This window comes from Equus przewalskii, chromosome 30 (assembly GCF_037783145.1).
Source record: "Equus przewalskii isolate Varuska chromosome 30, EquPr2, whole genome shotgun sequence".
Lineage (NCBI taxonomy): Eukaryota > Metazoa > Chordata > Mammalia > Perissodactyla > Equidae > Equus > Equus przewalskii.
The window spans coordinates 3,695,410-3,713,093 of NC_091860.1; the positions used below are offsets into that span (position 1 = coordinate 3,695,410).

A 17,684-nucleotide genomic window follows, 5' to 3' on the forward strand; every position below is an offset into this window, starting at 1 on the left:
TGGTCCAGTGGGGGGTGAGGCTTATCAGCAGCAGAAGACTTGTGCTTCACAAACAGCCATAAAAAGGATCAGCCCCACCTTCCAAAGCCTGAAAGAACTGAGTGCCTCCATGCCAAGGGCTAGCCCCACTCAGTGCACTCCTAAGAGAACTGACAACAGCCTTGTTGGCCTCAGCCCTATCACAACTGTAGCCCCTGAGCCTAGCAACCAGCTACACTGGGTACCAACCCAGTTAAGAGGACAATTGCAATAAGAGTGTGCTAATAGACTTTGTAGCCAACAGTGCTGAGGCCCCTCCAAACCAGATTTACAAATAGCTGGCCAGGGAAGGAAAGATCAGACTCCCTGGGTACCTGCAGTGGGAGCAACCCTGCCACAGCAGAAGAACACAAGTAGCCCACAAAGGGGTCACTCCTGGTGCTTATGGTCTGGTGACAAGAAGGAAGCACACTGCTGGGCCTCATAAGGCATCTCATACATAAGACCACTTCTCCAAGATCAGGAGACATAGCCGACTCACCTAGTACAAAGAAAATAGCACAGAGAAAGAGGCATAATGAGGAGGCAAAGGAATACTTCCCAAGCAAGGGAACACTACAAAACACCAGAAAAATAACTAAGTGAAACAGAAACTAGCGGCCTCCTTGACAAAGAATTCAAACAAAATATAATGAGGATGCTCACAGATATGCGGAGAAGAATGGATGAACACAGTGAGCACATCAGCAAAGAACTGGAAGATATAAAAAAGAACCAATCAGAAATGAAGAATACAATACTCGAAATGAGAAATTCACTAGAGGGACTCAATAGCAGAGTAGAGGAAGCAGAAGAACAGATCAGCAAGCTAGACGAAAGACTAGAGGAAAACACCCAAGCAGAACAGAAAAGAGAAAAAAGAATTAGACAGAATGAGAACAGTGTAAGGGAACTCTGGGACAATATCAAGCATGCTAACATTCGGATTATAGGGGTCCCAGAAGGAGAAGAGAGAGACAAAGGGGCAGAAAATTTATTTGTCAAAATAATAGAGGAAAATTTTCCTCACCTGAGGAAGGAAACAGACATCCAAGTTCAGGAAGCACAGAGAGCTCCAAACAAGAGAAGCCCAAAGAGGTCCACAACAAGACATATTATAATCAAAATGTCTAAAATTAAAGACAGAGAGAATCCTAAAAGCAGCAAGAGAAAGGCCACAAGTGACATATAAAGGGAAGCCCATCAGGCTGTCAGCGGACTTCTCAGTCAAGGCCCTACAGGTGAGAAGAGAATAGCACGACATATTTGAAGTGCTAAAAGGAAAAAACCTACAACCGGGAATACTCTATCCATCAAGGCTGTCATTCAGAATGGAAGGAGAGATAAAGAGCTTCCCAGACAAGCAAAAATTAAAGGAGTTTATCACCAAGAAACCAGTTCTACAAGAAATTCTGAAGGGACTTATTTAAGTGGGAAAGCAATGACCACAAATAGCGATAAAAGAAAAAAATTATCAAAAATCCCAAAACAACAACAAGAAAAAACAGGCAATAAAATCACTTGTAAGGTAAAAGTATAATAAAGGCAGCAGATCAACTACCTGTGAAGATAATATGAAGGTTAAAAGACAAATGTACTAAAATTACCTATTTCAATGATAAGAGGGTAATGGATAGACACACACTAAACAAAAGACTATATATGATGTGAAAAACATAGAATGTGGGAGGAGGGAAGTGAAAAAGTAGAGCTTTTAGAAAGAGGTCAAGCTAAAAAGTCTATCTACCAAATATATACTGTTATATGCATAGTATATTAAATAGGATCCTCATGGTAACCACAAACCAGAAACCTAGAACAAGCAGGAAAAAATGTAAGATGAAAGAAATCAAACATATTACTAAAGATAGCCATCAAACCACAAGGGAAGAGAGCAAGAGAAAAAGAAAGGAACTGAGAAGAACTACTAAAACACCCAAAAAGAAAAAGGAAAAGTGACAAAATGGCAATAAATACATATTTATCAATAGCTTCTTTAAATGTCAATGGACTAAATGCTCCAATCAAATGCCATAGGGTGGCCAACTGGATAAAAAAACAAGATCCATGTATATGCTGCATACAAGAGACACACTTCAGACCTACAGACACTCGCAAACTGAAAGTGAAAGGATGGAAAAAGATATTCCATGCAAATGGCAAAGAAAAGAAAGCAGGGGTAGCAATACTTATATCAGACAAAATAGACTTTAAATCAAAAACTGTAATAAGATACAAAGACGGGCACTACATAATGATAAAGGGAACAATCCAACACGAAAATATAACACTTGTAAATATCTACACACCCAAGATAGGAGCACCTAAATACATAAAGCAATTATTAACAGACATAAGAGGAGAAATAGATGGTAACACAATAATAGTAGGGGACTTTAACACTCCACTTACACCAATGGATAGATCATCCAAACAGAAGATCAATAAGGAAACACTCACCTTAAAGGACACATTAGACCAGATGGACTTAGTAGATATATACAGAACATTCCATCCAAAAACCACAGAATACACATTCTTTTCAAATGCCCATGGAACATCCTCAAGGATTGATCACGTATTAGGCCACAAAACAAGTCTCAATAAATTTAAGAAGATCGAAATAATACCAGGCATCTTTTCTGACCAGAAAGGTGTGAAACTGGAAATCAACTACAGAAAGAAAACCAGAAAAGCCACAAAAATGTGGAGATTGAACAAAATGCTACTGAACAATGATTGGGTCAATGAAGAAATCAAAGAAGAAATAAAAAAATTCCTGGAGACAAATGAAAATGAAAACATGACATGCCAAAAATCTGTGGGATACAGCAAAAGCGGTTCTACGAGGGAAGTTTATAGCAATTCAGGCCTACCTCAACAAAGAAGAAAAATCCCAAATAGACAATCTAAAAGTGCACCTAAAGGTACTGGAAAAAGAACAACAAACAAAGCCCAAAATCAGCAGAAGGAAGGAAATAATAAAAATCAGAGCAGAAATAAAGAAAATAGAGACTGAAAAAACAATAGAAAAAATTAATGAAACCAAGAGCTGGTTCTTCGAAAAGATAAACAAAATTGACAAACCCTTCGCTACACTCACCAAGAAAAAAAGGGAGAAGGCTCAAATAAATAAAATCAGAAATGAAAGAGGAGAGATTACAATGGACACCTCAGAAATACAAAAGATAGTAAGTGAGTACTATGAAAAGCTATACACCAACAAATTGGATAATCTAGAAGAAATGGATAAATTCTTAGAAACATACAACCTTCCAAAACTGGACCAAGAAGATATAGAAAATTTGAATAGACCGATCACCAGTAAGGAGATCAAAACAGCAATTAAAAACCTCCCAAAAAATAAAAGTCCAGGACCAGATGGCTTCCCAGGTGAATTCTACCAAACATTCAAAAAAGACCTCATACCTATCCTTCTCAAACTCTTCCAAAAAATTGAAGAGGAGGGGAGGCTTCTAACTCCTTCTACGAAGCAAACATTATCCTGATACCAAAACCAGACAAGGACAACACAAAAAAAGAAAATTACAGGCCAATATCACTGATGAACATCGATGCAAAAATCCTCAACAAAATTCTAGCAAATCGAATACAACAATACATTAAAAAGATCATACATCATGATCAAGTGGGTTTCATTCCAGGGATGCAGGGATGGTTCAACATCCACAAATCTATCAACATGATACACCACATTAACAAAATAAAGAATAAAAATCACATGATCATCTCAATAGATGCAGAGAAAGCATTTGACAAGATACAGCATCCATTTATGATAAAAACTCTAAATAAAATGGGTATAGAAGGAAAATACCTCAACATAATAAAGGCCATATATGAGAAACCCACAGCAAATATCATTCTCAATGGAGAAAAACTGAAAGCTATCCCTCTAAGAACAGGAACCAGACACCACTCTTATTTAACATAGTATTGGAAGTCCTAGCCAGAGCAATCAGGCAAGAAAAAGAAATAAAAGGGATCCACATTGGAAAAGAAGAAGTGAAACTGTCACTCTTTGCAGACGACATGATTTTATATCTAGAAAACCCTAAAAACTAAACTAGAAAACCACTAAAAAACTTTTAGAAATAATAAAGGAATACAGTCAAGTTGCGGGATACAAAAATCAATGTACAAAAATCCGTTGCGTTTCTATACACTAACAACGAAGTAGCAGAAAGAGAAATTAAGAATACAATCCCATTTACAATTGCAACAAAAAGAGTAAAATACCTAGGAATAAACTTAACGAAAGAGGTGAAAGATCTGTACACCGAAAACTATAAAACATTGTTGAAAGAAATCGAAGAAGACACAAAGAAATGGAAAGATATTCTGTGCTCTTGGATTGGAAGACTTAACATTGTTAAAATGTCCATACTTCCTAAAGCAATCTATAGATTCAAAGCAATCCCTATCAAAGTTCCAACAACATTTTTTACAGAACTAGAACAAAGAATCCTAAAATTTATATGGAACAACAAAAGACCCCGAATAGCCAAAGGATTCCTGAGAAAAAAGAACAAAGCCGGAGGTATCACACTCCCCAATTTCAAATTATACTACAAAGCCATAGTAACCAAAACAGCATGGTACTGGCACAAAAACAGACACACAGATCAATGGAACAAAATTGAGAGCCCAGAAGTAAACCCACACATTTATAGACAGCTAATATTCGACAAGGGAGCCAAGAGCATACGATGGAGAAAGGAGAGTCTCTTCAATAAATGGTGTTGGGAAAACTGCACAGCCACATGCAAAAGAATGAAAGTAGACCATTCCCTTACACCATGCACAAAAATCAACTCAAAATGGATTAAAGACTTGAATGTAAGACCCAAAACCATGAGACTTCTAAAAGAAAACATAGGCAGTACGCTTTATGACATTGGTCTGAGCAGCATATTTTCAAGTCCCATGTCTGACTGGGCAAGGGAAACAAAAGAAAAAATGAACAAATGGGACTACATCAAACTAAAAAGTTTCTGCACAGCAAAGGAAACCATCAACAAAATGAAAAGACAACCTAACATTTGGGAGAAGATATTTGCAAACCACATATCAGATAAGGGGTTAATATCCAAAATATACAAAGAACTCATGCAACTCAACAACAAAAAAACCAACAATCCAATTAGAAAATGGGCAAAAGATCTGAACAGAGATTTCTCCAAAGAAGATATACAGATGGCCAAAAGGCATGTGAAAAGATGCTCAACATCATTAGCTATCAGGGAAATGCAAATCAAAACTACAATGAGGTATCACCTCACTCCGGTCAGAATGGCTATAATTAACAAGACAGGAAACAACAAATGTTGGAGAGGGTGTGGAGAGAAGGGAACCCTCGTTCACTGCTGGTGGCAGCGCAAACTGGTGCAGCCACTATGGAAAGCAGTTTGGAGTATCCTCAGAAAATTAAGGATAGATCTACCATATGATCCAGCTATTTCACTGCTGGGTATTTATCCAAAGAACTTGAAACACAAAGGCATAAAGATACTTGCACACCTATGTTCATTGCAGCATTATACACAATAGCCAAGACTTGGAAGCAACCTAGGTGCCCATGAAGGGACGAATGGATAAAGATGTGGTATTTATACACGATGGACTACTACTCAGCCATAAGAAATGATGAAATCCGGCCATTTGTGACAACATGGATGGACTTTGAGGGTATTATGCTGAGTGAAATAAGTCAGAGGGAGACAGTCAAATACCATATGATCTCACTCATAAGCAGAAGATAAAAATGACAAAAAAAAACACATAGCATTGGAGATTGGACTGGTGGTTACCATTGGGGAAGGGGAGGGGGGGAGGGCAAAAGGGGTGATTAGGGTCACATGTGAGGGGATGCACTATAATTAGTGTTCGGGTGGTGAACATGATATAATGTATACAGAATTTGAAATATGATGTACATCCGAAAAAAATAAAAATTAAAAAATAAATAAATAAATAAAAAGATTCGCGGAAAGTGACTTACATATTCCCTGACACATGGTGAGTGCTCAATAAAACTTTATCATTGTTATTATTATTGGAAATATATTGCAAGGTAAACTAAATAAATTTGACACCCTGTGTCACCTGCTTAGAGGAGATCCTTGAGGAGAGGAGCTTGCCAATGTCTGTGTGTTCTTATAGAAGGCCACGCAGGGTCTGTCCTCACACAAAACTAAACCAGAGTTTCATACTGGAAGATTTTTACTCACTGGTATCTAAATTTGTAGATAAAACCTTCAAGTATTTTCATTTTTATAGAATGTTAATATACTTATCTTTTTCCTTGAAGTACAAGATTGGAAAATGCACACTGTTTTGTACTTTTTGTACTTTATCTTGAAGAATATGTATTTGATGTGGAGTGATTGCAGAAGATGTTCGTCATGTTGAAAACAAATTAATTTTTCTCTGAAAGAGGAATGTATGAAATTTGAAAACATGGCCTTTATCCAGTGTGCCTGTCAAGCCCTTCTCTTGCAGAGGTGTGCTTCTGCTAATCACGGCTAAGTGGCATATAAAGAAGGATAATTTTATTCTTAAGTACATTCTATCACTTAGCCTAAAACCAAATAAAGAAATTAAGTCAGGCGGGCCCCATGGCTGACTGGTTAAGTTCACGCGCTCTACTTTCGTGGCCCAGGGTTTCGCCAGTTCGGATCTTGGGCACGGACATGGCACCGCTCGTCAGGCCATGCTGAGGCGGCATCCCACATGCCACAACTAGAAGGGCTCACAACTAAAAATATACAACTATGTACCAGGGGCTTTGGGGAGAAAAAGGAAAAATAAAATCTTAAAAAAAAATTTCTTAAAAAAACAGAAAAATTAAAAGATGTAAGTCTCTACATACTGAATGAAAAACACAGATGGAGTTTCTACACTCTAACACCCTTTGCCCTTCAGAGTGGATTGGTAGGAATATGAGAATTAAAAACTAACAGCTGGAAATACAGGACACTACCTAACTTAAGACCAAAACAAAAACTAGAGTAGCCAGGAGACATGGACCTCATATTCTCTCTTTTCCTGCCAGCCTATCATTTTCACTGGTGTTAAGACAAGTGTTAGCTCTATGGGAGGGGGAATTTTACATATACACCAATAGACACGAATTCTCCTGGGAAGCCTTGTAACTGTTGCGTTTTAAGATCCTTGGAAAATTTTGGCGTTGGAATACATTCGCCCAACAAAATAATCCTAAAGAGTTTAACGTCATCAGTGACCAATGGTCCCCATCTCAAACCTGCCTCTTCTGCCACAGAGAATGAAATGTTGCCACAATGAAGCTTGAAGCTGATAGTGTTGGAGCGCTCAATGGCTTTCTAACAAATTTAGACTTGACAGTTATTTTGTCTTTCTCTGGTCTTAGTGGATTAGTCCACAAGAGCACTGCCTATTCTCTGGCTGCTCCGGGAATCCACACCAACCTATCTGCCTGCAGGCAGCCGGCCAGGATGGATGCCCTCCAGATTGGCCAAACCCACGACAGCTGTTTCACAACACGGGGGAAGGATGTCCGGAGGTGATTGTGGGTGAATGCTAGGCCAAACTTCTCAACTTCTCGTTAGTCTTCTTTTATAGTCTTGAGAGCTAACCACAAGCAGTTGCATGCTTTGATAAAAGTGGATCATAGAAATGGAAATAAATGCCATATCTGGTGCCTATTTTAGGCTCATTTCTTTGGACTATTGAACATAAACGGTTGTCTTTACAGGGCAGTAATGTCTAGTAGGTATTTTTAAAGGATTTATATTTTATCTAATAATATTGTATAAATTAAGCTCTTTTTCTGTAAAGTAAATAGCATCTGAATACTGGTATTTCATTGTCACTGACCTGTAAAGTCATCTAGAAAAATTTGCTTCATTGTTAGAGCCTAAATCTTCCTGCTTATGAAAATAGCAATAATAAAAGTCATCTTTCTAGAAAAAAAAAAAAAAAAGAGTCAGCGCTCTTACCGCCATGGCCCCGGTTCATTTCCCAGTCAGAGAACCATACTACCTGTCTGTCATCTGTGGTTGTCACACTGTAGCGGCTGCATGTTGCTGGGATGCTGAAAGCTGTGCCACTGGGATTTCAAATCCCAGCAGGGTCACCCATGGTGGACAGGTTTCAGTGGAGCTTCCAGACTAGACAGACCAGGAAGAAGGACCTGGCCACCCACTTCCGAAAGCATTGGCCATGAATGCCATGTGAATAGCAGTGGAGCATGTCTGATACAGGCCAGAAGGTGAGAGGATGGCGCAGAAGGATGGGGCAGGTTCCGCTCTGCTGTCCACAGGGCGCTAGGAGCCAGAATCCACGGCACTAACAGCAAACAAAAATATGAGTATTCTGTTTTGTGAAATAAAACAGGACTTTGATGGATTTAAAATCCTCTATGCCCTTTCCTCACTTCCTAGCCTCAAATAGTGCATAATGGACAAGGTATGTTGGAGTTTTTGAATTAAATAGACTTTTAAGTAGCAGATAAAGATCTACGTACTCAAAGCCTTCTTCTTCTAAAACATGATTAGTGAAAGGACACAAAATTATTTCATAAACAATCTTATCGTTAGCAAAGTTAGCCTACTTCCATGTGGCTCTTCATTGCTAATATTCTTCCCAGCTCATCCTGGCAGCTTTTATAATGTATTTACATTGTGCTGATTCTTAAGTTAAAATTAGGAGAAGAGCCTGGGATTCCATAGATGTAAGTGATTTTGTCCTACAGTTGTTGGAGATATGTCAACACAGGCAGAACTTGCATGTGTAGTAATGCTATTTTCACTATAAAGTAGTATCTTAGCGACAACACTTAACTGGGCCTAACAATAATTTATGTCAGATTCTCAATTACTTGCAGCAACTGCAGCTCTATCAAGAGTGTTGAATGTCAATAGTGAATTTACTCTTGAAAATAATAAAAGGAAACTTTAATTGGGAGAAGCAGTTCTATGTTAGCCATGTACTTTTAGATTTCCGGGGGCTTTTCTGAGTTGGAAAAGGCCAATTAGTTTACGTCTAGAACTCAGAAAACCCTGGTTATGTCACAACCTACCCGATCTGTCTATCTTCTCTTCCATGTATCCCCTGTTTGGCCATGATATTTCCACCACTGAAAGATGGCATCTTTGGCTGGTTTATGATGTCTTGGCCCAGTTATTGGACGTGAGTGCCACTCCTGACTGACACAGCCTGGGGCTGGCCATTCACTCAGTCTGATCTACCAGGTTTGGTGGTCCAAACTGCAATACATTTAAAGAAAAATTAATGAAACTAAATGTGTGGCCTTGGTCATAGGCCTCAGTTTCCTGGACTTGAGTGTTTCCATCTATTAAACTGAGGAAATTAGACTAGATTGTTTCTGAGGACAGAGGCATCACAGCAGTGTGGTGAAGGGCACGGTCAAGACTGCCTAGGTTAGAATCTTGGCTCTGCCACTTACTATATGTGTGGCCATAGGCAAATTTCTTGATATCTCTGTGCCTCATCTATAAAATGAGGGTATAAGGGTAATAGTAGAACCTACGTCATGGAGTTGTCTCAAGGATTAAATGAGCTAATATATTTTAAGCACATAGAACAATGCCTTGCACCAGTAAACATCATATGATGTTTGATATATAAAAGGACACTCCAAATGATAAAGCAATTTGATTTTTCTAACCTCCCAGCCCGCCTCCCATTCTGGACAGGATTAAGAATGATGTTAGAAGAGGAAGATATATGGAGGCTGACCACTTTCTTGAAAAAGAAAACAGGACTAATCATTTCTCCATTTTCTTATGATTCCACTCAAGGATTTTGACCTTCCTGTCAATGTAAAAATGGGCACGAAATGATCCATCAAGTCATAGAGGCAGCCTACCTCATGAAGAATGTCACAGTGACTTCAAGTTAAGAATGAGCTTCAAAAAGAAGTGCCAACTCATACAGCAGTTCAGCCAGGCATCAGAACATCACTTAACAGAGCCCTTCTTACTTTCCTGAGATGAGAATGTATTTTATCTACAAATGCCACCAACTGGTGGTACTGCTTAAGTAAACAGCAATTTCAGTGGATTGGAATAACCAAGTTCTTGACTAAACAGCACTTGCACTACATTAAATTTACTCTCTCTTGCTTCAGGAATTTAATTCCTCCCTCTTGTAGAGGACCAAGTTTTAGCAAAACTAGGACCCCCTCATTGAAGAGAATGTAACAGGAGTAGCTATTGGAAATGTGGTGTCTATTATAAGCTCTGAAAAACGTTGACTACTCTTCCTTAGTTATCTTCCTCCACCTCAAGGAAGCGATAAAAGTGTCATTTCTTCCAGGCACATCAGTATATTATTAAAAACATGTCTCATTAAATCCTCATCTTCTGGTATAGCCTCAGTGTATCCTCTGAAGTTTCTGAGAAGTGACATCTGTCACTTCTTAGAGAAAGTTTAATTATTTTTTCCTTTCTCATTTATGAACAGCGTGTCAGCCATTTACGAAGTGGTAGCATGAGCCTTATTTCTTTGCCCTGTTAAGAGTGCTAAACGAGAAACTTTTCTGCCAAAGGGAGGTTTTATTAATAACTGGTGTTTTTTCATACTTCACAGTCTTTTGAAGGCAACAACAACTATGATACACCTGAGCTACGGACTTTTCCACCGCTTTCCACGCGATTCATCAGGATCTACCCTGAGAGAGCCACTCATGGCGGACTCGGGCTAAGAATGGAGCTGCTGGGCTGTGAAGTGGAAGGTAATTAAGTTTCCAGAGCCCCTTCTGGTTTCCTGGTTTTTTTATTTCCTTTTTCATGCATTTCTGCCCTTGATGGTGCTGTTACAAATTGCCACCTTTTCCCCCTGAGTGATCCTGCATCTCTCTGTGCCTACCAGCCCATGAGGCTCAATATTCTAGCACGCGCCACGGAACAGTGCCTTCTGAATCCTGCTTCTGTCCTGGCTGTTTGCATAGGTCTCCTCAGATTCTGCGGGGTCATGTCCTTGGATTTTTCTAAAAATAATTTACTGAGATGAAATTCACATAACATAAAATTCACCATTTTAAAGTAAAATTCTCAGTGGCATTTAGTACATTCACAATTATTTATGCAACCACCACCTCTATCTAGTCCAAAACATTTCCAGCACTCCAAAGTAAAACTTCCCATGCATTAAGCACCCTCCTTTACTTCCCCCATCCCCAACCCCTGGGAACCGCCAATTCCTTCCACTTTTAGTGTTATTTCGAGGTCTCTGTCTGATCCGAGTTTCTGTCTGCAGTGTTGACTACCATCACATACTAGCAGGAAGTAATATTTGACAGACTGAAATATCAAGACGTTATCTTGGATGAATTTCTTAGGCTGCTTCAGAGAAACAAAACTTTACGTGAAATAATGAATATGAATGTACTGTGAGGTCTGTTTAAGGATGTTACCGCATAAAGTTAGGTTATCACGTGCAGGGCATATCAAGGACAAATTCAGTTCACACACTGACCTCAGAACTGCACTCACCTTTGCATTGTTTAATCACAGAATAAATGAGACGAATGTTTGCAAAATCTATGTGTTGGTTGCTTATTGTACCATTTCATGCTTTTGTGCATTAGAATTCCCATCTGCCTTAGATTTGGGCATAAATGAGTAACCTTATACGAACTTTTCCATCCCATAAAGGTCTTTCTCCACATTGCTCAAAGAATGGCTATTGTTAGTACCCAGATGTTAATCAATTGAGCATATGCTCATAGTTGTTTTGAAGAATGCTTTTTAATATCACCTTCTTGTGGTTTCAAAATTATTTGTGTTTTAAACTACCCAAATATAATTAAATCCCTGAGCGCATTAAATATCATAAAGCTTTTCTTATGCACTAAAGAATCTTAAGCTATAAATCACCACACTAGTGAATAATTCATAGCTACTTTTCTATGTGTTTATTTAAAAATAGGCCATTGTCTCCTATTCTTTATTGTGTGGTTGTTTCCATATGTGTAGTCATGTCCCAGACCTCTGAATTATGCGGTCACTATCAACACAGACCAAGAATGACCATGTGCCAGGACTTCAGCAAAGACGCCAAGAAAAAGAAGGGGTGGGCAGATTGAACCAACTGCAGGCACATTCGTTCAATTTACTGAGAAATGTGGTCATCTGGAAAAGGGAGTCTGATGCAGGTCTTCAGCCTGAATTCTGGAAACAACACTGATTTAGGAGGTGGAATGAATGGATGGTTGAAAAGACTGAGCCTGGTGGCAGTTTGCCAGTGTCGACTCTGTAGTGAGGTAGGAATTATTGGTGAAGGGATTTGCTACAGATGTTCCCAAGCGCTCACAAAATGAGGAAGTTACCCAGAGCCATATGAGAAACCAACATCCGGGGAAAGTAATATCAAAGGGAGTATTTATCTTCTTCCTTAGAATGATTAACAGGCCCTTATTAAATATCTACTTTGTGTTTTGTTCTACAGGAGATACCTAAAGGAATACAGAAATAAAGTGAGGTACCACTCAGCCTTCCATGGGTGTCCATCCTGCTTTGGGCTAGTACTTATATTTAAGAAACAATTAGAGAACCACGAAGATAAAATATTTTCAAGTAGTAAAATTGGGGCATAAAAATTATTCACTTTCTACTTTTTCCAATTTAATCCAGGTACTACCTTGGGCCACTTCCAATGTGGTACTCCTCCTTTATAAATACCATAAGAAATGCAAAAAAAACAGCAAGATGTATAGAGAGTTTACAATACTTAAAAATGGCACATTATCAAGAGCAAGGACAGCTTAGTGAAGACAAGAATCTGGATTGCCAGAGAGGATTCTGGTGATTCAGTGACAGGAATAAATAGAGCCCAGAATATGTGTGTATGCATTTTGCAAAGTCCAGATTGTATGGCTGAATGGTGTGTACATTATCTGTACATGTTGATTTCCTAGTTATTGTTGTATGTTTGGGGGCCGTTGAGGAAGTGAAGCTAGCTATGTTCCTACATTTGTCATAACTCTGCTCGGTACTTATGAACAATAAAAAATAGTGTCAATTTTTTATTGAGAAAGCAGCAGGTACCAGCACATTCATACTGGCCAGAAGCTATGAGAGAGGAGGCCCCCACTCCCAGAATCTTGTCTGGTTCTCAAACATCAAGAGAACCGTACATTATCTCAAGTCCTGTAGAGTGAAATGTAATGCTGGAAACTGTAAAATATTAAACAGATTGCAAAAATGAGTAACAGGCTGAAAAAAAAGAGACCCAACTAAATTTAAAGAACTTCAAAAGCAATCTTTGATTAATGTTGGCTACCTTTCAACTAGAAAGTCAAAGATATGGGAAGACCTGCCAACAGTGGAATGCAGTCCTCTGGGAGTTAAGGTAAAATGACCCCAGGACATCTAAGACAGCTCCTCCCAGACACCTGCTGTGGAGAGGGACCACACGTTGAGAAACTTACTTAAAGGGAAATGGAGTCACTCCTTTTAAAAAAAAAAAAGAGAGAGAACAATATTGTACTAAAAGTGAATGTTGGAACTCCTTTTGGGGAACAAATTATAATATAAACTTGGCAAATTTGGTAAATACTCAGAATATAAAAGAATTCATGACAAGTGAGTTCTCTAGCACCTGGAAGATGAAAGGAAAAACAGTTTAAGCAACATCTTTATCATCAAAGTTCTCAACTCCAGGGTCACTAATAAATAACCAGTGAGAATTCAAGAACTTTTCAGAAGAAGGATGTTTAAGTAGATAACAATGTATAAAATGCTAAGGCAGCCAACTCTACTCAGCAGGTATGGATCAAATACCAAAACAAAGCAATCTGCAATGCATTCTGCAAAATCCAAGTATGTTTAGCTCCTGAAAGACAGGCAAACCATGCTCCTGGCCTTCTTACTACACATTAGAGTTTTCTGCAAAAGCGTTAGCAGATTCAACAGCCAAAGGCTTGAGAATCCATTTCAGAGGTGTGAGATAATAATCCTTGGATCTTGTTTCAGCACCTACAGCTGGACCAACCACTCCCAATGGGAACCTGGTGGATGAATGTGATGATGACCAGGCCAACTGCCACAGCGGAACAGGTGATGACTTCCAGCTCACAGGTGCAGAAACCATCTTCATCCCATTGCTGTGCCATTTCAGTTCATGTTGTAGTGGAGACCAGCTAATTAATGTCTGTCTGCATTTGCGTAACACCTCATGACAGCGGGTGCAGGGTGGTGGGAGAGCTGCCCCAGCAATAGAGGCAGCTTTGCCAGAACACGTGCATCTTCATTTCGTCATGTCATCCATGTAAACAGATTGTGCTGAATAGCCACAGCCATTCAAAACCATAATTTTAGCCATTTTCAGAGCCAAAGGCTAGGATTATCTTAACTGAACAGGGAACTCGCCATGGCTAAAAGTGCTAAACCGATCCTCATCTTCAACCCTCCACCGTAACATGTGCGCCACCACACGTAACTGCACTCTTTAGAATGTTTATTTTCATTTTCTAACAAGGCTAAAATTTTTTGAGCAGATCCTTTATCCAACTAATTAATGAAATTAGGCTTAATTTTGAAATGTAACTTTTAAGTTAGGATTTTGTAAATCATTTCACTTTAAAATTTACAAAGGCAGCATTAATTGTAATTTCACATCACCACCGACCAGCAAATATATCAGGGATGGGGTGTGCCAAATACCTCACTGGTTAATTTAGAGTGTTACTCCATAATAATCTAAAACCCTGAAGCTAGCAAGTGACCTTCTCTTCCACTTGGAATGGCAGAGGAACTATTAAGCAAGTGGAGAAATGGAATTGCAGCACTGGAAATTGGCCAGGGCACTAGAATTGTCACCCTATTGTTGCAAAAGGTACTGTGAGACCTTCACTGCTACCCAAGTCGAAAGGCAGTTTCATATAGCATCTGACTCTCATTTCAGATTAAACATGAGCCTTTGGATGCAGGTTTGTATTTTTACCCAGAAGGGACTCCGAGAGTCCACAAAATTAATTTCCATGGGCGAAACTGAAGACGTTACAATGTAACTTCACAATAGTGCCATGTTATTGGCTAATGCGTTTAATGTAAAATCTGGGAGGAAATGCCCCACAGTCCATTTCCAATTACTTCCAAAGCTCTCCTCTGAAGGTACGGGAGACTGCACCCTGAGATGGAGGAAGGGGTAAAATCGGGCTCCGACATTTAGTGCTGTGACCTGGGTCTACGTTTAAATCCCACCTCCTAAGGCTGTCTCGCTCCAAATTTCCAGGATAATCGCTTACGGTCATATGGCCAATAAATGTCGCATTGCTATGGGCTTTTGAACACATATTTTATATATAAGTAGCCACAAGCCACAAAAATTACCCTAATTAATACAGAGGCATTTTCTTTGTAAGATGTTAAGTTCAAGCTGAAAAGCTCTACAGCTGATGTTAAAAACAGAGCACTGTTCTATGAACCAGGTCCTATGGAACCTTCCCAGGCCTGCCTGTAAACTCTGCCACAAACCTCAGGCTTTTTTGGACCCTGTCACACATCTGTAGTGAAATTCCTCATAAAAAGGAATGGCCGCAGTCATCACAGTATACCATTTTCAATTACCCTCTTGTGGAGAGGGTTCTTTTCCTTATAAACCCCAAAGTGGTCAGTGAATATTGATTCAAAACAAAGCCTCAGATTTACTTCTTATATCAGAAAAACCAGCCTTCTCATTTTTGCATCAGTTCATGACTGAATCAATTGAAACTAAAGCCTTTGAATGAAATAGGGCAAGTATGTTAGCCTGGAGCAGATTGTGTATGGCAATGAGTTACAAACCACAGAAAATGGGGCATTTGTAGTGGAAACACTGACAATCCTTTAAAAGTACGAGGTTATAGTTGAGCTACAGCATTTAAAATCATTTATTTTGCAGATAGAAAAAAAGTTCATTCTAATTTTTTTTACGTATTACCATGGCCAAAAAAAAGTGATTTTCTCAGGCCAGTGCATTTGTCTCAGTAATTCTATAAATACATGCATATATTAAGAAATTCTGGAGGTGTTGATGGTGCCCACTCCGTGCCCTCATCAATAAGAGGTGATTTTAGAAGGCATTCTCATGCTTCATATTCATTTGTTGCATTACGTCCAATTTGTCCTTTTTTAAAACTTATTTTGCTTTATGAAGCTGCTATCCTTTTCTGAAAAAAGGTGTGTTCATTTGTAAATGTTTGCAAGGAGCAAAACCCTCACCTAACCCAGGTATCTTTTCACATGTGAACAACCCACCCCCTAGGCTCACACGCAACTCTGCCCTCTCTCTGCTCATTCTGTCACGGGCTTTACTGTCAGAGCTGCAAACTTTGAATGTTCCGTGTAATGAAACCACACTGAAAGCTCACCCACTTTAACTCTGATAAGTGGGAACATGGAAATTGGGATCACTGCTGCCTTTAACGGTGTTTGGTTCCTGAATGCAAATGGTGTCACTTTAATTTCTCCTCCTGGGGTGATCTACCTGAAAATAGTAAGAGAGAAGTATTCTAGCAAAATGCTCATTTCTTACAAACAACACTGAATTCCAGGGTGAACTGTACCAAATGCATGGAAATGCGGAGAGATTTTGCTCTCCCATACTTGCTGGCCAAGGTGAAAATTCACCCCTGAAGTTACTCATTTGCAAATGCCTTTGAAGTCATTAGATAATACAATTGGCTTCAAAGGCACCAGGAGGCCAAATTTCACATTGGCTCCGTGTGTACCCAACAGTGGAATTTGGCTCCCAACCTGTAACAAAACTGATAATGCATATCAGTTTTAAAAAGTGAATTTTCACCTTGAGTCTTTCTCCTATAAGACCACTGGGAACAGAATGCTAATGTATTCTGGCCTCCCTCCAATTCTGCTATTATAGAGTCACCTTCTTAACCCATAATATATATAATTCCTTCTTCCTCGTGCCTGCCTCATTGAGGCCATGCACGTGTGACCACTCATCCAGCATCTTTACTGGGAGAGCAGGGGTAACATGGCTTGGTGCTACAGTCGATTAGCTCAGAAATCTTCAGACCATTCCAAGAGCACTATTTTATGGCTCTCTGATGCATGATCCGGATGATTTCTGATCTGTGGGAGCTGCAGGATAGGACCAGGGCTTGGCCAGAATAGAGATGATCACAGCCTTTATTAAATGATACTATTGGAAAATGTACAATGACACCTTATAACCACCTCCAGAACTTTCTGTGATAGTCATGAGCCCACCCCATACCCTTTCCCTGAGTCTGCCCAGGAGTTCATCTCCTGGAATAACGGATTATCTGTGACCATGATGAGCAATGCAGACACACAGAAGGAGAAATGGCTTTCTCAAGCACCTAAGTAATAAACAGCAAACCAGTGTTTCCCAAGCTTAGTGGATTATAAGACTTACCTGAGAAGCTTTCAAAAATACAGATTTCAAGGGCTTATCCCTAGAAATTCTGGTTCTCAGTGAGGTCTGAGGAGGTAAAGTGGATTGGAAACTGCAATTTTTTTTTTTTTTTTAAGATTGGCACCTGAGCTAACAACTGTTGCCAATCTTCTTTTTTGTTTTTCTGCTTTTTCTCCCCAAACCGCCCCAGTGTCTAGTTGTCTATTTTTTTTTAGTTTTGGGTCCTTGTAGTTGCGGCATGTGGGATGCCACCTCAG

The 17,684-nt window shown here is 39.3% G+C and overlaps 1 protein-coding gene across 12 annotated transcripts in view; it reads left to right on the forward strand.

The window, feature by feature from the left end:
- NRP1 (neuropilin 1) overlaps window positions 1–17,684 on the forward strand; it is a 147,479-nt gene that overhangs the window by 111,265 nt on the left and 18,530 nt on the right. For 7 of the 12 annotated variants that reach the window (XM_070601686.1, XM_070601690.1, XM_070601683.1 and 4 more), the window contains 2 exons: window positions 10,633–10,777; window positions 14,019–14,123. In XM_070601686.1, coding sequence (XP_070457787.1) covers window positions 10,633–10,777; window positions 14,019–14,123 — 250 coding nt within the window. The remainder of the gene's footprint in view (window positions 1–10,632; window positions 10,778–14,018; window positions 14,124–17,684) is intronic. The other 5 variants (XM_070601695.1, XM_070601691.1, XM_070601693.1 and 2 more) reach the window with 1 other exon arrangement.